This window comes from Brachyhypopomus gauderio, chromosome 18 (assembly GCF_052324685.1).
Source record: "Brachyhypopomus gauderio isolate BG-103 chromosome 18, BGAUD_0.2, whole genome shotgun sequence".
Lineage (NCBI taxonomy): Eukaryota > Metazoa > Chordata > Actinopteri > Gymnotiformes > Hypopomidae > Brachyhypopomus > Brachyhypopomus gauderio.
In genome coordinates this window covers 16,084,291-16,109,754 of record NC_135228.1, presented here as the reverse complement: position 1 = coordinate 16,109,754, position 25,464 = coordinate 16,084,291, and the positions used below count along the sequence as shown (strand labels likewise).

At 38.9% G+C, this 25,464-nt stretch overlaps 3 protein-coding genes across 4 annotated transcripts; 2 read left to right on the top strand and 1 right to left on the bottom strand.

Annotated features, from left to right (window-relative positions):
• The first annotated feature begins 52 nt into the window (after positions 1-52).
• On the top strand, positions 53-5,948 carry ncbp3 (nuclear cap binding subunit 3). 2 transcript variants are annotated; one of them, XM_076980057.1, is made up of 13 exons: positions 53-366; positions 984-1,049; positions 1,141-1,246; positions 1,344-1,469; positions 1,603-1,731; positions 1,864-2,006; positions 2,099-2,207; positions 2,956-3,055; positions 3,345-3,454; positions 3,679-3,961; positions 4,209-4,387; positions 4,522-4,701; positions 4,914-5,948. In XM_076980057.1, the coding sequence occupies exons 1-13, from the start codon at positions 184-186 to the stop codon at positions 5,228-5,230; spliced, it is 2,031 nt and encodes a 676-aa protein (XP_076836172.1). In that variant the 5' UTR covers positions 53-183; the 3' UTR covers positions 5,231-5,948. The 2 variants fall into 2 exon arrangements, with proteins under 2 accessions (XP_076836172.1, XP_076836171.1); XM_076980056.1 differs by having other exon boundaries at positions 54-366; positions 3,658-3,961.
• Positions 5,949-6,850: 902 nt separating this feature from the next.
• On the top strand, positions 6,851-12,877 carry pgap2 (post-GPI attachment to proteins 2). The gene is made up of 5 exons (XM_076979459.1): positions 6,851-7,456; positions 7,821-8,070; positions 8,226-8,332; positions 9,131-9,239; positions 9,947-12,877. Exons 1-5 carry the CDS (start codon positions 7,289-7,291, stop codon positions 10,075-10,077), a joined length of 765 nt encoding a protein of 254 aa, XP_076835574.1. The 5' UTR covers positions 6,851-7,288; the 3' UTR covers positions 10,078-12,877.
• A 419-nt stretch (positions 12,878-13,296) lies between these two features.
• Positions 13,297-19,009, bottom strand: rhogb (ras homolog family member Gb). The gene is made up of 2 exons (XM_076979461.1): positions 18,746-19,009; positions 13,297-15,842 (listed from the first exon to the last, which is right to left on the bottom strand). The coding sequence occupies exon 2, from the start codon at positions 15,817-15,819 to the stop codon at positions 15,244-15,246; it is 576 nt and encodes a 191-aa protein (XP_076835576.1). The 5' UTR covers positions 15,820-15,842; positions 18,746-19,009; the 3' UTR covers positions 13,297-15,243.
• Between the last annotated feature and the right edge of the window lie 6,455 nt (positions 19,010-25,464).

Below are 25,464 nucleotides of genomic sequence, written 5' to 3'. Positions count from 1 at the left end.
CTTCAACAAGTGGCCTCCTCATCAACACCCACAATCCAACGCGGTAATCGTTCTGGATTGGATGTCTCGCTAAGAAACTTAGCTCGCTAGCTAGCGTGTGTTGGGCTATAGCAGTTAGCTGGCGTTCGCTTCACTTTGTCCGACGCGAGAGGCGTTAGTGCTCCGCTCCGTTATTAGCTATCAATGGCGGCCGTTCGCAGTTTGCGGGTGTCCGTGAAGCCCGAAAGCGCGTCCGACCGCTCGGACTCGGACTCGGACTCGGACCCGGACCGAAATGCCCGGGAAGCGGAGCCCATGGAGGTCGAGGAGGGCGAACTCGAAGTGGAATCCGTTCCCGTCCGCCGAAGTTTAAAGGAACTGTTGCCGGTAAATGAGCCCCGCTGGCCCGCCTCGTCCTGCCCGCCGGTGAAGGCGCCGTGACTAACGCTGCTCGGTCCGCGATACGTCCGCCTTGCGCGTTTATGTATTTATTTGGCGGTGTAATTAAGGTAACGTTAGCTAGGCGAGCTAGCTGTTAATGGTAGCGAGCGAGCTGGTGGTGTGAGGTGGCCGCGCTAGCTCGGCCTGTTTCGTGGTGTTGTTACGTCTGTGTAGCTGGACGTGTTAGCCGGTGATGTGATTATCACGTCCCCCCGCTGCTAGGCGTCATAGTTGTAGTTGTAATCAACGCTAGCGGTGGCTACACGTCCAATAGCAGCATCGTTAGCTAGCGTAGCCGCTACACGGCTGTAAACTACAGACTGGCTGTGGTTTTATAGCAGCTCGCTGGCTGATTATTGATGAATGATTCTTACAGATGAAAACGTCAATAATAACCTGACGGCTCTGTACTGTTGCTCTGTATTAGCGTCGCTTTTGACATGTCGGTAGCTGAGGTTAAAGCTACGCAGCTAGCTAGCTTGGCTACCAAAATTAAAATGACTTAAGTGACATTTTAGCTAAGCGCAATAATTGATCATTAATGTACAATGTCCACTCCCCAGGACACCAGCCGAAAGTACGAGAACAAGGCGGGCGCTTTTATTACAGGGATCGATGTAACGTCGAAGGTACGTTAATCGCTGTTGTGTTGTCAAAAATGAGCATCGCTTCGTGTTTTCTTGGTGATTTTATGCTCTGGGTTGTTGTAATTTTACTTAGGAAGCGATTGAGAAAAAGGAAAAGAGAGCAAGGCGATTCCATTTCCGCGCAGAGGACAATCTTGCTCGGAGAAATGTGGTTCTGGACAGAGAACTTATGAAAAAAGGTAAGTGAGCTGAGGGACATTCTTGGGCGTTATTTGTTCAGGTCTGTTTATGCCACCCAAGTTCATTACAGCTTTACTTGGTTATCTGTGATTTCAGCTATCCCTAAGATACGACTGGAAGCCTTGCACCTGAATGGTGTGGATGACATGAGTACCCAAGATGTGTTTGGTTACTTTAAGGAGTATCCTCCAGCCCATATTGAGTGGATTGATGACACATGTTGTAAGTGAAATACCATTTAGAATGAACTTTTGTTAAACTTGCTTATTACTTTTTTGTTCTTATGTAGTCATTTTTAATGCTTAAACATCATTCAAAACAAGAGCTATGATCATGCCTGATTTGCTGTTTTCAGGCAATGTTGTTTGGCTTGATGACATAACTTCAACGCGAGCTCTGATTAACATGAGCCGGATGCTTGACAAAGAGGTCTCTAACACAGAAAGCTCTAAAGACACTGACATTCCAGTCCAGGAACGAGAAGGTTAGTATTGATTCTCTTGACATGTGTTTGTGTTGCTTAAATTAAGAATACATTTTATATGCTCAGATAAATATTAAAATATGTAAATGAATGTCTTGGCTGAACGAATCTTTTTTTTCTATTGCTTTCCAGCTGGACAAAATCATGGCTCTGATGATGAGGAAGGTGAAGTTGATGATGAAAACGATGTGGTGGTAAAGGCAAAGAGTAGTGATGACAGTGATGGGAAAGCCAGTGACAGTGAAGAAGAGACAGAGAAAAAAACAACAGAGGAGGTGAACAAACTGGCAGTTTGTAGAACACAGTTTTCATTTTGTTAACATCGCCTGAGAGTGTTTGCTGATTGTTGATGTTTTCTGGCCTTCAGACAGACATGCTCTCTCAGGCAGAGCGTGAGTCTCTGCTCCGGAATGACCTGCGACGTGCGACAAAGCCCTTCAAAGGCAACAAGCTGTTCATGCGCTTTGCCACGCAGGGTGAGAGAACACGCAATCTCTGAAGTACCAGTTGTTTCATAAGGCATAGTATTACTTTCTAGGAGTCAAACAAAAATGAATCTGCTTTTTAATTGAAAGATTTGGATAAAACGTGCTTCTCAGGTTATTTAGGAAAAATAAGATAATAAATGAGGCTATTAGTTTATATAAAATCAAATCTAAGATGTCTTTCATACATGCATATTATTATAGATGCAGTTACGTGAGCTTTCAATCCAAATTGGGTAATACAGCTTAATAAACCTGTTTTGTTTTCTGGTGGAACACGTTTGTATGGAAGTGCATCATTTATTGGAACTCTGCCTTAAAGGGGACCTGTTATAAATTTACAGGTATCCCCTTTCCATCAATGTGTTTTATAGGTTTTCGTGTTACAAAGCCCAAAGTACATGCCGTAGAGATAAAATATTCTCCAACAGAAACCACTTTTCTCAGTTGCCCAAAACAACGTTAGAATTCCAGCCCTTTTCCTCATTACAGGATGATGTAATTTTATAACACAATCTTTATTGTCCACCTATCGCAAGCTTGGCTAGAACAGTGTGGGATGTACAGAGTGAGAAATTAATGTTTTTGCAATATTGAAGCGTTTAAATCTTTTTCTGGTGGATTCCAAAAATTTTAATTGTGAACATTGAAAAAAGCATAATTCATCCCCTTGAGCTATGAGTCTGTAGTCAGTAGTGGTGCAGTCAGTGGTTTTGCTGTGATGATTATTTTTCAATAGATGATAAAAAGGAGCTGGGTGCGGCCAGACGGAGTCGGTACTACATGAAATATGGCAACCCAAATTATGGAGGAATGAAAGGCATCCTAAGTAATTCTTGGTAAGAGATTGTAATTTATTTTAACAAAACAAAAAAACAATCAAATTTTTTTTAATTATTTGAATATATTAATTATAATATAGATATTGTTTGTGTTGTTCTTTAAATTTAAAGTGTACTATCACCAGTACAGTTATGCTTTGGTATTTCTATATGAAGTGATTACTTAGTTAGTGTTGGTAACCCATTGTTGAAATAATGGTTTATTAACAGCCTTAAGCATTGGTTCTTTCTCTCAAAGTTCAAACTGAAGATTTTACCGTTTTGTTACTTTCATTTGCTTCTTCAGGAAACGCAGGTTTCATACAAGAAGAATCCATCGTGATGTTCTAAAGACCAAAAAGTCCTTAATTGGAGACAGTATGGGACACACTCCACCCTACACACACAGACATTCAGGTATGAAAAGTCTCCTTGGATGCATTGATGCACCTTGAATGGATTTGACTGCCTGGTAGATGAATGTTTTCGGTTTGACACCTCATTAATCAGCCCCCAGCTGTACAGGCTGTAGAATGTTGTTTTTTTGTTAGTTTGTTTAGTCTGATGCAGTAACCCATCTCAGCTCAGACTAGAATATCTCCTTCCCTTAACAATAACAGCTGATCTGGTGAATCTGCCAGAGGAGCCCATAGAAGAAGAGGAGGAGGAGGAGGAGGGAGAGGAAGACATGGACGCTGATGACCGAGTGGTTGAGTACCGAGATCGGGCAGACAGGGAGCGAGGGTCACGACCTGGGGAAGGAGGCCCACGCAGTCGTCTGGGGGGTTCGTCCTCGGCATCCTCAGATTCTGATGAAATGGACTATGATCTAGAGCTGAAGATGATCTCCACACCTTCACCTAAAAAAAGCATGAAGATGACCATGTATGCTGATGAGGTTGAGACCAATCTCAGAAGCCTCCGGTAAGTCAGGAATGTTTGTATATTCGTTAGAGGGAGAGGAAACGTATGGATCTTATTTGTCTTCATCTAATTTTTTTTAAGTAATGCTTTTATTTGCATGCTTATTTATTACCTCTTTTTAAAAAATTAAGGATTTCAAATTGACTTTTAATATATTACACACAACTCTGTCTGTTAAGTGCATTAACAGAACAAAATAAATGTTGATGCTTTAGTTAGAAAAGCATGACCTGTCCTTCTTTACCAGAAATTCAATTCGAAGTGATTCAGGCTCATCCAGTAGCGGCATAAGGAGTCGTATCGGTAGTGGCGTGACCAAACCTACCCCAGAAAAAGTGACTGATGTCAGACAGTTACTTGAGGAGAAAAGACAAGGAGTCTTGCATCAGAGAACACACCCTCCTGTGGCCTCCAGCGGAAAGACAGGTTAGTTCCTATGAATACAAGTCCAGTTGGCATTTAAAGTAGTGGGATTTGTGTCCAATATTCATTTTAATAAATGAAATATTTCCAACAGTCAAGATGGGAGCTATATCATTTTATTTCTTTTGCCTCTGTAGATGTGAGGCAGAGGTTGGGGAAGAGACCACACTCTCCAGACACACGCCACCCTGTCTCTCCTGTACAGAGAACTACACCACCTCGTCGAGAGCCTCTCAGTGACGTCCACAGCAGGCTTGGTGTAGCTAAACAAGAATCACGGGGCCTGTATTCTGAGTCATCCAAAGACAAAAAGTCAGGTATGGTTAGTAGTAGTTTGGTAGTTTAGCTCAAGGATATCTGACTATCTAGGATGTATTCTGTGAACAGATGAAAAGCAGTTTGTAAGAGCGACCGCTATAAATTAACTGGGGGGGAAATACTTCCTCTCTGCTTATGATGATCAGTCAGTATTTCTTTGTCCATTTCTAAGAAGCATGCGTTTTCTCCTTGTTTTGCTCATGTTTGACAGGTGGTCTTTGGAGCCGACTGGGACCATCTCATAAACACAATGAAGGCGATCGCAAGCTTTTTGGACGAATAGGGAGCAACGCTGCTTCTTCTTCTTCGTCCCGGGAGATCCGTCAGCAAGATGAAGTGTACTCCGATGGAGCTGATGATTATAATGATGAAGAGGAAGATTCTCAGCTGCAGAAGATGTGGGGGGCCATGATCAAGCAGAAGGAGGAGCAGTCCAGCAAGATGAAGAAAAGCCGGCTAGACAATCTTCCTTCGCTTCAGATTGAGATTAGCCGAGACAGCAGCAATGGCTCCGACAGTGATTCTTGAGAAGAAACAAGGGACTGATCCTAGAAACAGATCTACTGGATGAGGAGGAAGAGATACAAACATGTGGAAGAAACCTCCAAGTTAAAGCTCAGCCCTATTCTAAACGTGGCTATTTTCCAAATAGACCTGACACAGAAAGAAAACCAACACCTTAACCCTACCCCAAAAGAGAGCGAATAATGCGATTTGTTTTTGTTTGTTTTAAGGAAGAGATAAAGAGAAAGAAACAATCTTTTTGTTTCTTTAAAATAAAATGTGATTGGTTGTGGTGTCTTGATGCATTTTCAAGGTCCATATGCACTTTATGGTGATGCACCAGGATAAGATTAGATAATGGTATATAATTGAAAAGCAGGCACTGTGATCAAATGTCTGTAGGCAGTGCTATTTCGTGAACAGTCCACTTTGTGAGGATTGATGCAACTTTCTAAATATTAGTCACTGGGCTCTTATTGGGAGGGGGGAGGGGTGGCAAAATGCTTGGTTTATGCAAATTTCCTTGGTGCACACCATATAAATAAATGCATTTGACTTGGAATGATTAGTGCTGTATTATACTTTCAGCACTCCAAACTGTGCATAGTACTGTAGCCAATCAATATCATGGTCGTTTTCTTAAAGGAGTGGTCTACATTCCCAAAACACATCAGTGACTACAACAAGCAAACCATAGGAAAAAGTTTATTGTATGTGGAAAATAAACATCTTTTTTACATAATTTTCTGAAATGTGCTGTGGAATTCTTTAGCTCATTAGATTTTGTTTTCTCAGTGTATGTGTACTTAGCAATTTTCCAGCCTATTACAATCACACTGTCTCTATAGAAACTATTATACATGGCAAGTTTATAAAAAATAATGTTGAACTTACATATTCCAAATTGAACTCTAACCTTTGATTTAGAGTTTGATTTAATTTGTAAAAATAGTTTGATTTTATTAATAAGTTGATTTGATAAAACTATCAATTTAGACTGCAAGTAGTCTAAAATGGAACTAGTAGGTTTCCTGTGCTGATTGAACTGCTGGGCTGTTGTCTATCCACCACTTGTATATTTTGTTCATCCCTACATCTTCATGTAGTACCAATGATTTTATATTTTCTTTAGCTTTAAAGTTAGAACCACTACTTATCTGTACACCCATTTTATCCTTTCATTCATTCGTCTATCCTCTCATAGGAGCTTGATTATCTTAGTAAAGACATTTAACAGCTAACTACACTTCGTGCTGTCTGCACTCATCTGGCATGTTCTGCAGCTGAAAATAGTTACAACTTTTCATTTGTAATGTATATTCATCAAAGTTGACATAACTTTGTGTACAAATTACTTATCTTACATCTTGCTCATATATATATATATATATATATATATATATATATATATATATATATATATATATATATATATATATAATAAAATATACCAAGGAGATACCTATATATTTTCTTTCTTTTTGTTATCTTTATTGCATGGCATACATTGAATAAAAATAACAATCATCTTCCATATAAAAAGGAAGTAAAGAATCCAGTTAGTGGATTAAAACGCACCTAATAAATCTGGAGTGGATTAATATAGCTCTTATTTTGGAAGGACTTTTAATTTGAAGTAAAGTATATTCGAGATCCGGAAATATCCTCTCGCATTTTATCCAGTCGCTATGAATAACTATACTTAACGTTATATATTTACCATTTAAAGAGTGTCTCCCGTGAATGTTACCACAGCTAGTTTTAGCTATATTTTGCTCTGTGACATAGTAACGTAGCTAGTTATAGACAAAGTTAGCTAGCCAAGTCACACTCGAGTTAGTTAGCCTGCTCTCGGTATCAGGTCTAGCATGTTCTAAACTGGGATCTAATTTTAGTGGTCTGATACGAATCCATGTCCTTAATATTGTTAATTTTAGTTAGGAAAGGCCATGTAGCTAACGAACTGAACGACTCAATATCATTAAATGAACTGCGCCATGTCAGTGGGGTTTATTTCTAGCTGTCGCCAATGCAGTAATCATAGATTCATAGGGAGTGGGTCAGGGAGGTGAATGTGTCAGTATGTTACACGCCCCATACGGCGGTTCCGACCGGGACCATCTACTCATACGGGTGCCCTTCACCTTCTTCGCCGTCGCCACTGTCTCTCTGCCCCTTCTTGGTTTCGTCGCTTGCATCGCAGTTTCTCTTTTGTATCACTTCCATGAAGCAGCCTATACCCACTGTTTGGTGCGTATACCAATTTTATCCCCTAATTTTAGTGTCTCTACAGTGTAGTATAAGAAGGTTTATAAACAAACCTGTAGTTTTAAATTCAGGAAGTTCAGAGCAATAGATTGACGTAGACATCATGAGGCATCATGTTGGATTACAAGTTATGGGTCAACATCTGGTTCTCAGCATAACAGCAAATATTTAATCTATTTCATGTTGTATCTCGCTACTAAAATACACTTAAACTGCGCCAATAACAACACCAGTCGCTATTTGTTATAACTACCAGCCATTATTTCATTAGAGTAAACTTGTGGTAAGTCACACTGTTCCCACCCAGAAGGTCTTTCCCAAACACCACGGTACCGCTCCTCCGCAGGTCATTAACTACCTCCCGTCCATCAGCGCGGCCCTCAGTCTCACCCCGGAGCGCTACATATGGCGCTTCTGCATCGGCCTGCACTCCGCCCCGCGCTTCCTGGTGGCGGCGGCCTACTTCAGCTTCTACCGGCGCCGCTTCTCCGGGCGCCTCCTGGAGCAGCTGCTGAGCATCTTCACGCTCCTGTGTGCAGTCAGTGAGAACGCGGGCCTGCTGCTGCTCACCTATGTCTGCTCTACCGAAACCTACAGTGAGTGAGTGAGTGTGTGTGTGTGTGTGTGTGTGTGTGTGTGGTCCCAATTTTAGGCTAATAGTACAACTCATACAATTATTTAGCCACTAAAATGAGAAATTATTTTGTGTTAGGTGACCCACTAAGTGGGTGGGTGTCTGTTTATTTCTCAGGTATCCATAAGGGTGGCTTCATTGTGTTCATTGTCAGCTCTCTACTTCACATGCTGTCCACCTGCAGACTGTGGCATGTGATTTCGAGACATTCTCTTAGTTCTGAGGTAATGTAAACCTTATTCTTAAACATCTTTCTGTTCAGCCATATCCAGACCCGTTTAAAAAATGTCACCAGGGGGCACTGTTTAGACACTGCGCTTCTCCCCTGTAGTCTTTGTCATAATATAGTGAAATATGTTCATTTGTTCTTCATTCATTCACTTCTAATCTGTTCTGTTAAGTGTGTTAGTATTGGAGTAGATGTACAAATTGTGTTGCTCTGTTTCAGTTCTGTATTTTGGGTACTTAAATAATAGGAATGGTTATGACCTATATTTATGCTTTCATAACTGTGTGTGTTTGTGTTTTTGTGATTGTGTGGTGTGTGTGTGTGTATATATATATATGTGTATATATATATATGTGTATATATATATATGTGTATATATATATATGTATGTATATATATATATATATATATATATATATATATATATATATATTGGAAGTTCATGTTTTTGACATGGCTTCTAAAATAATAGCATGCATTTGTCATACAGTGATACTGAGCGATGTAGATGTGAACTGGGAGTGGATGCGTTAAAGACCACAGTGGTTCTTTATTTTAAGGCTGTGAAAGTGCATGCACTGTGTATGAGATGTGAACGTACAGGGGAAGTGGTTTGGATAGAATGAACATTTACAGAAACCCCTAGCAGCTGCTTGCACCACGACGAGTTGCAGAGGAGAAGTGGTGAAATATTTGATGATTTCATGCCCATCCCTTTCTTTCTACGGCGGTTCTTTCTCCGTCTTTCATGGCATCTCTCAATTTCCTTCTCTTGGTCCTCTCTTTGAAACAGGATATGACATCACACTACTATAAGATCCGCCTCTTCCTCTTCAACATTTGCTGCTGTTTGCTTGCTGGCTACTTCTTTTGGCGACACAACAAGTATTGTGAACCAGGAAGTGAGTTCAACATCTTTTAGCTGTTTTTCTGGGTGTCTGTTACAGTTAGGAGAATGGTCCAGCTGATGATCTGAAGATATCCACAGGATCCATTCATGTTTTTGACTAGCTGATAGATTATTAAAATTATAGCTAAATTATAGCTCTGCTAAAAGCCATAACATAATGCAAAATATACAGCACCTTATGAATGATTTAGTTTACTTAGATATTCTTATTTTATTTAGCATTTATTAATCTTGTTTAATAATTTTGAGCTGCAAACAATTTTGTATTAAATAACTTGACTGCCTTCTTTGGGGAAACCTCAAGCATAGAGCTCTGACAGCTCTACAGCTCTCTGGGAATTTAAACACAAATTACATGCTAGATTCTTGGGCCATATCAAGATTAACAACAACATTAGGAGGTCACATCCATAAAAATATTTACCATGCTTTCCTAAAAGAAAATTTGAAGTCTGAAGTCCAGCAAATTTTGGTCACTTCCCTGTTCTAACTCCTACAACTGTTGATTATCTGAGAATGTGTTTGAACACAGAAGTCACCAGATTGTGCTGGAATCTGGAGTTGGGCACCCCTCCCCTGGGGCATGTTTTACTATTGTAGCTAATGGATCACTGATGGATCAGCCTTCAGTAATTTCTAATACCGGATTATTTCAATATCTGTAATTTGTTTCTGATGCTTTTCTTCTTTCTTTTTTAGTTTACACGTTATTCGCTCTGTGTGAGTACCTGGTAGTCCTCTCCAACATGGCCTTCCATATGACCGCCTTCTGGGACTTTGGGAATAAGGATATCATGGTGGCAACACCACCAGAGGGCAAGCACATTTGACATTCAAAAAATTAATACTTTATCATGAGAACCACAGGACCTCTGAAGACAAACGTTAATTACCATGTTGATAATTTACTGTATTTTGTGATTCTTTTATGAAACTTTGATAACTTGGAAAGTTTATACATTCTCCAAAACCTTTTCATTGACTTGGTAGCCAGGTTAAGTGTGTATTTTGATTTTTTTGTTTGTAAATGTAAAGGTGTATGCAACATGATGTATTAATTCCAGCACAGTCTGCATTTTTGCTATGAGTATATGTGTTGTGACTGAAGTGGTACCAGACATATTCTTGGAATCACACACACATTCAAAATGTTCAGTGATCCAGGGTCTGTCAGACAGTGTTTGGCCCTAAATAGGATTACATGCTTGGACAGAAAAAAGGAAGTAAGAAGCCTTCATCTGTAAACCTTCTCTTGTACCCTAAAAGGGCAGAGCACTTCCTGTATTGTGGCAGACAGAATGAAACTGAAAAACTAAGCTCAGCCCAGCAGAAGAATATAGTGTCAGAATTTGTGTCCTCCACAAAAATATTTGTCATACTGTTAACAAATCTTCAAGTTTTCACTAGCTGCAAAAAAAAGGTTTTTGTGCTCAAGAAATTGTTTTGCCCTCATTCCACCCTTAAAAATCTATTACAGGTTTTTATGGCTTCAGTGAGTAACAAGCCAAATTAAGACCACATCATACTTGTGAGGGTTTTCAGTCTACAGTGTAGTATAGTGTGGATTGCATTATACTATTGTGTGTTTATCTAGTTGTTTCACAAGCACAACCATCACTGCCAATGCTTCTAAGTGCTAAAAACCATAGTCTGGTTATTAACATAGACACTATGCTGTAGTTATTGTTTACAGCTCCATTTATTTTCAGTTAACAGCTGAAAAATTCTTGTTAAATGGTGAAGCAAAAACATGTGCCTGCTGAGATGTGGACAACTATTTCAATTTAATAGGAACTCTAAGTTAGCTTTTGCAAATTGTGTGAGCTAATTATTATGTATTATAATACTACTCTGTTTGGTATGATGATCAGATTAGATTTTGAATATGCTTCTCCATGTGGACCATTCTATGTTGTATCAATGAAGACACTGCACAATGTAATTACTGTCAAGGTGAGTAAATTCTGGCCATTCTAGTTATGTACGAAATGCTTTTTAAATGGGTATAAAAGTAATTTCTATACAAAGTGTCCAGCAATTTGTATCTATAGAATTGTATATGAACATTAATTAATTTCCTTAATCTCTTTAATATAGCACACATTAGTGATAATTTATTAACGTCAAAAGGAACACATTAGCTTTTTATAGCAGTGACTATGAAAATAAAAGAAGGCCTTTTTATTGGCAGATTATGATGAATCTCAATGAGAGGAACTTATACTGACAATTCAGACCATAATTTTGTTACTCCATGAAAGATTATAGGAACACTGTGACTAGACCGTGTCAATACATGTAGTGGGACTAAACATAAAGGTTCCCTGAAAAAGATTTTAAATAAATAAAGGATGTAGGTTAACTTCATGACATCCTTCTGCTGATATAACACAACAGCACAATACTTTATTTATAATTACATTCATTTGCTGTGTGTGCATTATAGTATTATCAAATAGGCTTGGATAAGAGCCTGCTTACCGCACAGGTAAACAAACTGGCTGGACAAAGCATTCTGTTATCACATGAAAAGCTAGTGAAAGAACTGAGAGCTCATTTTACTGTCAAATAACTGGTCAACTAAGCAAGTTTGCTGACCACATTACAGTTTCATTCAGAAGTACAAGCAAAAGCCATTCTGATCACAGTGAAGGGAAGCGAAACAAATATGTTAATGGTGAACAGTAAGTTGCAGTGAAACATAGGAGAAGCTGGGATGATTAGGGGTTGGTTCATAGTGAATTATAATAAACTTTACTTACTAATTAACAGGGACACAGACACAGGAAGCTCTTCTATTAATTCCTCCAAATGAGCCTTAACCTCAAGAAGCGACAGTACTGATACTCTGAATCTCTCTCTCCATGCCACTACATGTTTTAGAAGATCAATCCAGTCAGTAGTAGAATCAAATAGGGAAATCAGGTCAGTCTACTATTTAAATGTGTCTCAGTGTAGCAGCTTCTGCCTTCAGTCTGTATACTCATCTCTGGCTGAACAGTCACTACATGACTCAGTGGATAAACCCAGAGTTGAAAATCATTTGAAAGAAACTGCTGGCATTTGGCGGCATTTTCTAGTTTAATGTAGCATTGTCTGTACAATAAGGGCCAGAACAATAGGGTGCTAAAAATGTATAATTGCAAATATGCAGCCATAATAGTATGAACTTAATGTTTTTTCTCTTTATTACAGTTTTCCAATATCTTATGCAGATATTACTATGAAGAAGGTTGTGACCCATAATGACAGTGAGTTCAATGTAACAACGTGTCTTGATTTTACAAGGCATGACGTAAAAGCTGTGTTTATTTACAATTAAACACATTCAAAACAACTGATCACAAATTCAGGTGAATAAATTACAAACTGTTATCATTTAACATTTAACTGACAATAAAACCTTGACAGACAACAGGCTAATTGGAAGGTAAGTTGAGTCCTGACTTTGGTAAAATAATGTTTTCTTTGGTAAAGTAACAATTCTCAGCATAAAAACTCATCCCAGTCAAATGGCGGTTATATAGACAGGGTTGTCCATGCAGACCAGACAAGGGGGCGTGGCAGAGTGGCTCAGGGTGGAAGGCCTTTCCTCTGCGGCTTCTAGGAGGAATGTTGTTTCCCGTGGAACACTCTAACACACACACACAGCATGGTCCCAGACTGAGGAAAGGACCTTTTCTTAGGTAGTTACCCCGGCTTGTTTATCTGTGACACAATGACAGAGACTTTGCGTCCTGCTCAACCCCCCCCCCCCCCCCCCCCCCCCCCCCGAGCAGCCCTACCCAGGCTCTTTGTCTTCAGGGCTAAATAAATTCAAATGTCATTTTCATTATGTAAAACCTCATTATGGCCAGGCAGTGTAACATATGCGACCATAAATCTTGCTCGCTATACACAAAACAATAGTTCCAGGAAAGAGCTATTAAACTATATCACACTGCTTATCAGGTTCCTAGGTGTGTATCAGCGACTTTCTGTGTAAGATGTTAATTTTAACATCCATTTACTTGTAAGGAGTTTGTTTTTATAAATATGGTTCAATTAAGTGTAATCACATAATTAACCTTTATTTGATGCTATGACATTTAGAAAATTTGATCAGCACAATAAAATTTTAACAAATTGTCAGCAGAACACGGTACCATAGCAACTCATACGAAGACCAACAATTCACAACCATATAAAACTAAGCAAGGAAAAAAAAAACAAGAGAGAAACATCTCTGACCCCCTAATGGCTTCTTAATGAAAATTCTCAGTAGGGGTCTCTTAAAGAAGCTCATACTCTGAAATATGACATGAACTGTAGATTGGCCACATATTCTCACTGCCATCTATATGTTGTTTCAAAGGAAGGTTGAAGTCAGACCAGTAGTGCCAGACACTGTAGAGTGTGAATCTCTAGCACTCAAGCACTTATCCTGAGGTTGATTCAGTTGGAAACGCTCAATCAGATTTCACAGAGCCACCTTGGCATGTTCAGGTCACTGCAATTGGGCAAAGTCCCCCATGGATGTGTCAGCAGTAAACAATATATTTGTAACGGATTTAGAATGATTAGACACCGCATTTACAGTTACAGCTTTACAGTCCGAGTATAAATTCTGTATATAAAAAAAAACATTAACAATATTGGCTCATAAAGAGGTACGTTTTCTGTAAGGATGTACAACAAACTTGATGAGCAAAGAGATTATTGTGGTCAAAGAGTAACTATTCGGTAGGACTAATAATGTGAGTTGATTCCAAATATGTCATCAAGCGCTGAAAGTGGCAGGGATCCCAATTCTAGCGGCTTCCCAACTAAGCCCCACCCTGACCTGCTGGGAAACAGTAAGTGAGCATAAAACACTGCGATGCACACTGGAGCTTTTGCTTCCTGAATAGATTGCCAAGAGGCTTGTAGGAAATAAGGAAGTAGTGTGGTCAGAACTGGAGGTTCCATGCAGAAACTAGTGAGACTGCTGACACAGACGCTGGCATGCTTATGTCTGAAAACCAGTGTAAGCTTAATGGCTGCAGTCAACGAACACACCACAGACCCGTTCTCCTAGAGATATAATCACATACACATACCCCAACAGTCATCTTACAAGCTTTGTTATATGTGTACTAGAATGAACAAAGTAAAATATCAGATCCCTGTTTTCACAAAAGTATTAACTGCATAGTTTTAACTAGAGTTCACTGATAAAGCTGGTAGAAATGCTCTTTACAAAAGTTAAAAAGCATAGTACTATATATTTTTCAGTACTATATATTTTTGAATATATAGTTTTTGAAAAAACCTCTCTGAAACCATCACAATATGATTTGATACTTCATTAAAACTGAGTGCCTTCATGAGTGTGCTTCAGATCTCCTTTACTGTTGGCATGTCTTATTTTCTCTCTATCTATCAACAATATCAGGCAATGGTTTGGACTTTTCCAATAGCCACAATCTGGAACAGCGGAGGACGGCAGAGCTAACATAGAAGAAATCATGCAGTTGCAAAGGAAACCTTGTGTATAAGAGTAAAGCCGCAACCAAAAAGCATTGAACGAATTAAAACAGAATAATGCTTTAGATTATTTCATCTTCAGACTAGCCACATATTGTGGGTGGGGACATTAATTACTGTTTGTTTATGTTTTGTAAAGAATAATAGGCCTTCACCAAACCTTGAAAAAAAAAATTTAAGATTCAGGTATATCCACACTTTTGTATTTTTGACAGGTGCTGTATCTGTCTCTGTCTGCCTGTCAATATATCTACCTTATCTTTGCCTATTTATCTGAGGTGAAAGCAATATTTATTACCATCTTTATGTAAACAAAGGGCACATTCCTCTTACTATTTCAATTTTTCTTTACAGAATGTCTGTTCCTGTCTTAACAAGTCTTTGATTCTGGCTTGACCAATGGCTTAGACTTCATACAAATCCCATAGCATAATTAGTAAATTTAAAATATTAGCATTAGCAAATTCAAAATGTCGCAATACTCTCTGTTCTCAGAGGAGCACACAGTGCCTTTTCGTTGCAGTGGGCTGAGGGTTGAGGAAGGAGCGAACAGCCTCAGAGAACACGTCTTTGATTCCCTCCTGGTTGAGTGCAGAGCATTCCAAGTATTTGACGGCGTGGATCTGCCGGGCGAGCGCCTGACCCTGTGGATGACTGATGGGAGCCTGGTTCTGTTCCTTTAGCTTCTTCAGCAGATCTGGGTCATTGCGCAGATCACTCTTGGTGCCCACCAGCAGAATGGGCACATTGGGGCAGTGGTGTGTGACCTCTGGGTGCCACTTGTGCTTGACATTCTCATAGGAGGGTGGGCTGGAGATGGAGAAGCAGATGACGAAGACGTTGGTCTGGGGGTAGGAGAGAGTGCGCAGGCGATCGTATTCCTCCTGTCCCGCTGTGTCCCACAGGTTGAGGCTGATGGTTCGCCCATCCACGCTGACTTGGGAACTGTAGTTGTCAAACACAGTAGGAATGTACTCCTTGGGGAAGGCTCCAGTGGTGTAAGAGATGAGCAGACAGGTCTTCCCCACTGCACCATCTCCCACCACCACACACTTGATGCTCTGCATGCTGGAAGTATGGAGTCCTCAGTCTGTAGGACAGCGGATACACAGCACATTAACGTCTGTCGTCAAGAATACAACACCAGCAAAGCAGAGACTGAGAACAAGATTATAAGAAAATGTAAATATATAATTTTGCAAACCAGAGTAATTAATTGTACCAATAATAATGTGCAAATGCATCAACGCCTGGATGGACAAGCAAATGAACAGATGGATGAACAGATGAGCAGAAATTTCTTGTATTGTGTAAGACAGACTGGCTGCATTGCCAGTCTGGAAAAGGTAATTGATAATTGATTTGTGTTCATGCAAATGTTCACTGCACCAAGGCCATCTGTCTTGTCCTGATATGTCATTTTGAATTTATGGTTTGATAAAACCAGTTCTGCTCACTTCTCTGTACAATGTTGGTATTTTAGTGTATACTCTGAAAGCTAGTTTAATGGCAAGTTTAAAAGAAGGCTCAAAGTGTCCTAGCACCTAGTCTTAACAGAACGCAGAGTTGTTATCTACATCTGCACTCTAATATTCTGGTGGGTTTAGTTCTCAAACCACAATGTCAAGGTTCAGTTTCACAGACACTCCTTCTCTACTGTACAAGTGTTATCTGATGCCACAAATTGTTCTCGATCACACTTAAAAGAAAAATCATTTATATAAAAAAAAACACTTAAGGCTTTACTGAATGTCCAAGGTAATGCTAAAAGGTACAATATGTTTACAGAATTAACATATTTGTGGATGCCTTAACTGTATAGATATTACTCCTTTCAAAAGCAGTGTGACTTTATAAAAAATTACACAGGAAATGTCTGTGTTATAAGCAACAACACAGGATCACATATGTAAGATACCTCTGCCTGCACATCTCTTCTGTGTTTAATTCTGACTACACTAAAGCCAGACTAGCCTACAGCCATTTCTATCTGTACATTTAGGTTTTCTCATTTGCCTCTTGTTAACTTCAACAATCTCTTTCCATTCACATGCAAGGAAGAATTCTACCGAGTTTGCAGTCACAACAGCTTAAAGGGTCATTAGGTGAAAACAAAATCTCTGTCTCTCCCTCATGTTTTTTATTGTTTCGTTATTTTTCAGAGCGCTGGGGTCCGGCAGATAATTGCCCGCAGGAGAATGAAGCAAGACAGACTCTGCCCAATCTCCAGGGACAGTGGAGGGAGAGCCCAACCCTCCTCTGCAAGGCGTTAGCCTTCGGGGTTAGTGAGCCAAGAGCTTAGTGAGACAAGCCAGTGGGCCCGGAGCCTCCTCCCTCCTGCCTCACTCTTACTGAAGCAGCACTGGCCTGCCATGACTTAGAGTGGTAGTTCAACACATAAAGAGAACCTCTGTGAGAAATGATGTGAGAGAACCTTTCACTTATTCAAATGTATTAATTGATTAAAAGCTCAAATGTTTGAGTTCATGTGTCTTGTCATTTAATTGAGGTTCATAAATAAATTAGGTGTAGTAACGATAAAGCATGTTTTAAGGTAGCAAATGTTTTTTACCATGAGTTGATAAGTAACAGGAAATGTTACTAATGACATCAGAACTGAGACAATGACTGTTGAAAAAATGCTGAAATACTGTGAGTTATCAGGATCTAAATGATAACCAAGAGGAAAATGAAAACAATAATGTCTATGGACAATGAAATCTGATCACCTAAAATTTTGTCATCTATAATATTTAGATTAGTTTAATTAAAACAAGCCTTTTAAGTGTAATTTTCAAACTTAACTATTTCAAAAGTTCTGGACATATTAAATTGAGATATTAAGTTGATGCAACATGTACAAAGACAAAGGAGAACTAAATCTTGCAACTGAGCTTTGTAAAGTAATAGAAACTGGATATGTCTGCTCTAAATGTGTGATCATAACTACTTCACCAAAACCCTCTCACAGAGTTAACTGAAATTATTTATAGAAAACTACTTCATTGACTTGAGTTTTTTGAGTTTTCCAAATTTAACTTTTCTATCCATCCATCCATCCATCCATCCATCCATCCATCCATCCACCATCCATCCATTCATTCATCCAACCATTCATCCACCCATTCATCGGGTAATGTAGGTTATATGTTAAGAGGAAGCTATAATAAGGAACTACTTTTTAGTAACTGCCCCAAGTATTACAAACTCTTCAGCAAATAACCTTCTTTATGTTTACATTTAATTTTCTTTTCATGTGTGAAACTTGCATAATCAGCCAAATCACGACAGTAATATAAATATTTTGGAAAATCATTGCACACTAATATAAATATAGATTGTTCTTAATCTGTCTGACAGTGACGCTCAGTGACCTCTTGCAGTGCTTCTGATGAGGATGTATCTGTGGGGGGCAGTTCCACTTTTCCTCACTCAAAAGACAACTCACTCAGTCTCTTTTCGATCTGAATCCAGCCAACAATACGTATATATCATAAACTGAAGGTGATCATAAATTAACAAATTAAACAAATGCAATGGCAGAGTGACAGACAACTGTCATGTGGTTTACAGATATTGGTGATAACGACAGAAGATGAATATGCAGAAACAATCCACCCTATGCAGATTCGTTATAATACCCCAAATTATCCGTCTTGATTGGTATCTAACATGAAACCGTTGCCTTACACAATGGGAGTGGTGCCTAGCTATGGACTGAACATTAATTCATCTCCTAATCGGCCTGCTTAGATAAATCCTCGAGATGGACTGATACAGACAACACTTTTGTAAGGTAAAACAACCTAAACAGAGAATTGCATAGATCTCAGTGGCACTGGTACGCAACTGTCTACTACGTTGGCAAACGGACTGAGGCAGACGTCAACGCCCGGGATAAATTATGTCAAGATGTTACCGAGAAGAAATGATGCGGTCTAAAGTAGACGTGCTACAGCATATCACAACTTCGTATAAATTAATGTGCCTTACCAAACATACTCTTCCTTAGGTTCGTTATCCCAATGCGAGTAGCAGATCCTCCCGAAAACGCTCACTCTGGTGTGGATGTGGTTATTGAACTATGTAGGAAGTGAATGCACCCCTAAGAGAGGAAGTATGGCTTAACGGCATATTTGAGGAAGTTTGCTAAAGTGAGACTATGAAAACGTCCATGTGGGCGTAAAAAAGTTCAGTACTGGGAATTCCCGCAGCCTTTCGAGTTCGCACTTCAGTGTGTTCGCTTCGCCTACACAGAAACTTAGTCAGAGGGTTTTATCAAGTTTATTACAGGGCACTCACCGACTTCCCTCCTACTTTGGTGTCTGCTTTCCCGGCATATGATTTTGCATAAGTTCCAGTTTTGCATGCAAACTGAAAAAATATCTTCTAAAAGAGTATTATTTGCATTTTACTGCTCATGTCATAATTTTTTTTCTATTTATTTGTTTGTTTGCTGTGGCGCCAGCACCTGACCTGTGTAGCAAAATTATAAACGTTAAATTAACGCGTACTGTACATGGTGTAGATACTTCGCTATATACTCTAGATGAGCGTTAATATGTTACTGATGCAAAGGCATCCTGTGTGCACAGCACAGGAGAACTCAGACTTTGTCTCCCTCCCTGACAACCACTGACGAGTGAGGGCATTAATATTATGAATCAGTGATATGCAGTAATACCTTAATGATTAAAACCAGCACGTTAATACACATTACTTTATTTAAAATGTTTTCATTAGAATCAAAGAGTGACATCAACATGAATGAAACACATGTTCCTGTTCCTGTTCTATGATACTACCCCAACACTCACAACTGTGCCACCATCTTGTCAGACTGACTGCTGTTTCAAAGGCCCTGCTCTCAATACAGTAAAGTTTGTCTGCAAATTGCAGGACATGTGTCTCTGAGGCCTTACATGGGTGTAATCCAAAGCCATATCCCAGTCATGAAACTACCTTTTCACTGTGGCGCTTATGAACATTGGAAAGACATAACTGAGTCAGCCAGTGGTCTCAAACAACATGCAGTCATCTGTAGCTTTAGTCAGATTGCTTTTATCAGATGACATCTGGTAAGCAGTATTCCTTTTTTTAGATACTGACCAGTAAATATCAAAGCAGGGGGCAGCTGAGATTTTGTGCTCGGCACCATATTGGGTGCAGTCTGTTATTCCACATGAAATAAAATGCACTATAAGTGTAACTATTAATTAACCAGTGAACATATGTGCAATGTGTGTGATGTCATGTAAATATTTAACATTATTGCTTTGTCCACTTTACCAAATTAAGAAGTCTTTTTTATTCTTTCCTTATAATTTTAAAGATTATAAAGACAACAGGAAAAAATCCTTAAAAAGAGAGATTATGTAAAACTAGACACACTGAAAGAGAGGCCAATTATATTATGAAAACTGGGAAACTTTTGGAACAATTATTTTAGGTCAGACTTTAAATTGAATAACGAGAACTGCCAACATTGTTTCGAAATCAATCCTGTCTTGAGAAATGAGTAAGACAACATAATACAAGTATGACAATTGTAACACCATGCCCTGTTACAAGACTCTTCTTACATGGTTAGCATGAATCACTTGATTCACAGTGGTTAGGGACATCAACAACAAACCTACAATGTTTCCAGCTGAAAGATGGAAAGGCCTGTACAATAGTGATGGCTACCAGTGCTTACCATGAACAATGTCTTACACAAAGCTAGTAGAATGTACTTTTCTTCTGTTAACAAGCCTATAGTTAAAGAATTGCCAGTCTAAGACATCAAAGCATTGCCTCTAGACTAGAGTATATTTCTATGCTTTTAGGTTTATTCTTGAAGCAGATATAATGAAAAATACCAGTCATCTTTCTTTAGACAGTGTAATAAAATTCTGCTTGTGATGTCAATGAAGGATCGAATCATGAATGGCCTGTGTTTGTACTACAGGGTATCTTGTGAAATGGTTTTATGTTACTTGGCCATTATATGACCAGTAGACATTGCTGGTTGTCAGCCTAGAAGCTTTTGTGCACTCAGTATCTGACATTGTGATTTGCCTGATTGTGGTCATCTACATGCTTCTGAAAAGCAAAAGTATAACAGAAAGAGTTTCCATTCATACCATATGCAGTGGGAGGGATGTTTTCTTTCTTATTGTGTCACAGAAAGCAAAGGAGAGGGAGTGTCCTGGGCAGTGGCGTGCACACATAGACATCAGGTGCTAAAGCACCACCAACTCTGCCCTTTATCAACGAAAGTGCCCTTTTGAAACTTCGTTTTTTTATTATTATTATTATTATTATCATCATTTTACTGAGGTCGGTTTGAAATGATCTTTTGAAAACCTGAGCGATTAAAAACAATGCCCTGTAATGAGCCACCACCTCGCACACACCCGACCTCTCTCTTCCTTTAACACCAGATGCGCTGCAGGCTGCAGCAGCAGTTCAGTTCAGCGAGGTGAAGGAAGCGTCTTCAGCACAGCACACACGGTCACAGATAGACTTCTTCTCCCGTGCCCCACCAGCCAGGTCACATACACATCAAGTCAAATCGTACCGTTTGCCCTCTAAGCCCAACGTGAAATCATGTTGTTGTGCAGTAAAATGTCTCATACGGCACCAAACTACTAAGCATTTTTAGCCGACTGGTCACCTGATAAATTAGTCGCTCTAGTCCAAATCAATGATAGATAACGTGAGGACCAGTGGGGAACCGTCAGGGCCCTCTACGCCCTCTCAGAGGGCCTAAAATATTCTTAAAGCATTATATATATAATTATCCAATTTTATTTTATCTACTTACAGTTTGACATTCGACATCTAAACAATTACAAAAATATAAGCAAATAAAATATTCACCCGTGTCTATTCAATCTGTGTTGGAAGGTGAGGGGTTGAGTGGAAGCCTGTGAGCCTGTGTCTCCCCCTATCAGGACTGTGATGCCCGCTGTTCGTTTACAGAGGGCCTGGCAGTTATAATTCAGCGCAATACCAGTTTCAAATGACAGCAAAATTGACCAATCATATCTTCTCTCTTAGTGGGCGGGCTTAACTGTATGATAATTTCCGCCCGCTGTGGCGACGCTAGCTGTCGTTAGCACCATCGCTAGCTAGTTTCGATTCATCCCTTTGACGTCCTCGTGCGCGTTGTTTACATATTCCGCTTCCGAGAACCACGGAGCTGTGAACCTTATTTTGTTTGGAAACTTATTTTGCTTAAGATGTTATCTAGTACAGATATTATTGTTTATTGCGTTTTTAAAGCTGTACTGTCGTCTCAGTTTTTCTTTATTTAGTTTATTAAGAAAGGAAAAAAAAAATTTCGGGGGGGAGGGGGGGGGGGGGGGTAGCGGGCCCAGGTTTAAAGGTCACGGTTCGCTACTGGTGAGGACCACATAAAAATAATTAAGGTAGAGTTTGCAAATCTATGTATTAAGCTGAAAGTTTTCTGTTGTATAGGTTTTGTTAGGCAACATAAATTAACACATTCGTTTGTGAAAGAAGAAACGGGAAGTTCCCCATTACCTGTGAAAAATGCCCATCTGCATTCATGTAATGACAACACACTTAATTGTAGGCCTATATTGATTTACTAATTGCAAAATATATGCAACAAGGCCTGCAGACAGTGGAGGGTAAACAGAAGTTAACTGAAGGACATGACTGTATATTGGATATGAATTATATTAGTTGGCTGCGTGACTTTTTTTCCATTGAAAACTCACCTTTAGAGAATGTGACAAATAAAAAGTATCCAAAGCTGTAACCAATCGGAAATGTTGGAAAGGTCATATGGTCAAAACATTTCTTGTTCCTTCTAATGTGAGGCTTACATCTACTGCACTGCTCTTTCAAGAGTTAAAATGTGAGCCACAAATGTGACCATAACTTTCTTTAAGAAGACTGACATGATAACTGGGATGCCATCATGGTGGATGTGTGATATAAATCTCTTCTGTAAACCAGAACCCTTGAGTTTCCTTCCATATGCACCCACTTAAGAAGAACTTTTAACATCCATAGATTGGTAAATTTGTTAAATTATTTGTTTGTTTTACCTTTTGGCAGACACACTGCACATGGCCTCAGAACTCAGTTATGTTGTCTGCTTTGCTTCCAAAAAACCTATTTTCTCTCTTTTGACAGCTCTTGAACTGAAAGCTCTCTCCATCGATTCAGGTTTGACAGGGGCCAGCGAATGTTTGTTTTAGTGTAAACTTTGTCAAAAGTTTATTATTCAATATAAAGCATAAATTTTGATGGTAACAAGTTTTTAAATAGATGTTCTGAATTGAATATGATTTATGTGCTATATATATCTACTCAGAATATACTTTCTGTTTGGCTTCAAATGAAGGTAATTGCATATAAGTGAAAAGGATGGTGTGTTTGTCATGTTAGATTCACTAGTCTTTGTCTTGCTATTTTTCCTCTTCTTCCATCTCTGTATTATTTGTGAGTTTTAAATTAGGAAAGGCAAAGGATTCCAAGGTGATTATGCCCATTAGGAATCTTTTCTCATGTGTTTTTTTCCCCAACTGCCTAGCCATGTTCTTTAATCTAAGCATGTAAATCAAATATCCAAAACGTTGTCTGAAGTTGGTTACATCTTTCTAATGTGTTAGTCAGCCTGAAATGAATAAGCAAACCGTTGTTCAGATTTGAAGTAAAGTCAGCTCACTTGCTGTAACCTTAAAATCTAGGGGTCTCCTAATTCCTAGAAGAGGCGTCAGTAAGCTGCTATGTAGCGCCCACCTATTACCTGTCACGACGAGAAATGTCATTTCGCCCCATCAGCAGGTCTCATGCAATTGGGAATAGCAGTTTTTAAAGCTGTATAAAATCTTAGCTACATATCACTAAACAAACAATCAACGGTAATTCTGTATCCATATATTTTGATAATAACGGCAGTGACTTATGACACATAGGTAAATAAGGCGTGTTGCTTGTTACTCAGCAAAGTTAGCTGTCCGGGGACCTAACTCCCATTGCCTCCATACTTTGATTGATATTGTCTTAAGCTACATCTGACAGCATTAAGGCGAACATCCAGACATGTCAGTTTTGCAACGTTATTGGTATTTCCATACGCTGTTTCCTATAAGATGCATTAGTAGTGCTCTTTCCGCGGTAAAGCTGTACCGCCTTCTTCCTGCCATAGTGAGAAGTGCATGTAGTTTCCGTATTATCCTACCACATGCACTTTATACATACTTTTTAATAGTTTGAAATCTGCTGAAGGTTTATGGTGAATCTGAAATCAAGTCATAATGCTTCTAGATAAAATAATAAATTCCAAGCATCACCAAATTTCTGCTTTCTTAGTGATTAGTTTAAATCACATATTGTCCAAAATCTCAGCATCTATAAATACATTTAAACAGATTAGATCTCTTGGACATTGTTTACTAACGGAGAGACTATGATACGGCAACAAGCAATATTATAAATAGGCTACCTCAAGTATTTATCTTCGGGTCCAAAAAACATTACCATAATGCCCTCGTTAAGTTTGCATGCCAGGAATATTCTAGTTCGCCAGGCTCTACGGGCGTGGTTTGCACTAAACAGCCTAACTCATGTTCACTAGCTTGTATAAGCTGTTTAACCCAAAATGGAGGAATCTCTGCGTTACCTACGACACTGCCTTCTTACTTTATATAAAAATGATTATTTTTATGCTTTTAATTGTTTATGATTTTATGTTTTTAATTTAAACAAAATTAATGATAATAACTTGGCTTTGCTTGCTTTATCTAGACATACGGCATAGCGAAAGATTATTTATTATTTAAACCTTAAATTATAAATAAATATAAATAAATCGGCAATATATCCCTCTTAATATAATGTAATGTTCATTTAGATGTGCGAAATATTTATATTATTTAAAATAATGAGACCATGGGATACAAAAGGCAAGGCCTAAAGGCCAGACCAGAACCTGCTAAATATCACACCCACATTCAAACTTATAGTTCAGTGGTCCACTCTTACTTCCTGGAATCCTGAAATCTAAATGGTCATTGAGAAACTGTGTTTTGTGACTACCTACCTTTAAACAGGTAATTGCAGTGTTGAGCCTCTTGATGTCTAATTTGTCTTAACATCATAATGTCATTACATGTATGTCTGTATATTTATGTTGACGCTTACAGCTTTTACCATTCATCCTTGAGCAGTTCATGCCTGTGAAACCTAATGAGCCTCTTAAAGTCAACATAAATTACAAGGTCAGAGTTTCTCAAGAGGCGTCCATATGCCATGATGGGTGATCAGAAGCCTTCAACAAAGGAGTTTGTGAAGTTTTGCAAAGATTGACACTTTGACCTTTAGACAGTGCTTTGTATTTTTGAAAATAAGATTTTTAAGTATAAATAGGCAGTCAAATGTTTGAATTGTAATGGCAAAGCTACTCAGTTCATAGATCTGGTACCCATTAATGATCTGGAGAATGCCAAAAATGATAATAACGTGACATCTAAAGTTTTTAGATGTCTTTGTGCATTGCAATTGCCAAGTTGTTATTATTACTGCAAATACACATATGAAGCATATGAATATGAATTAATATTACTACAGAGTGGAGAATCTTTCAATCGTTCAATATATGCCCTGTACATACTGCAGTAGCCTTCTGACAAATAAAGCTGACTTTGACTTTTGAATCCTATTACGTTCCTTAGTGAAAATATGTTGTTGTT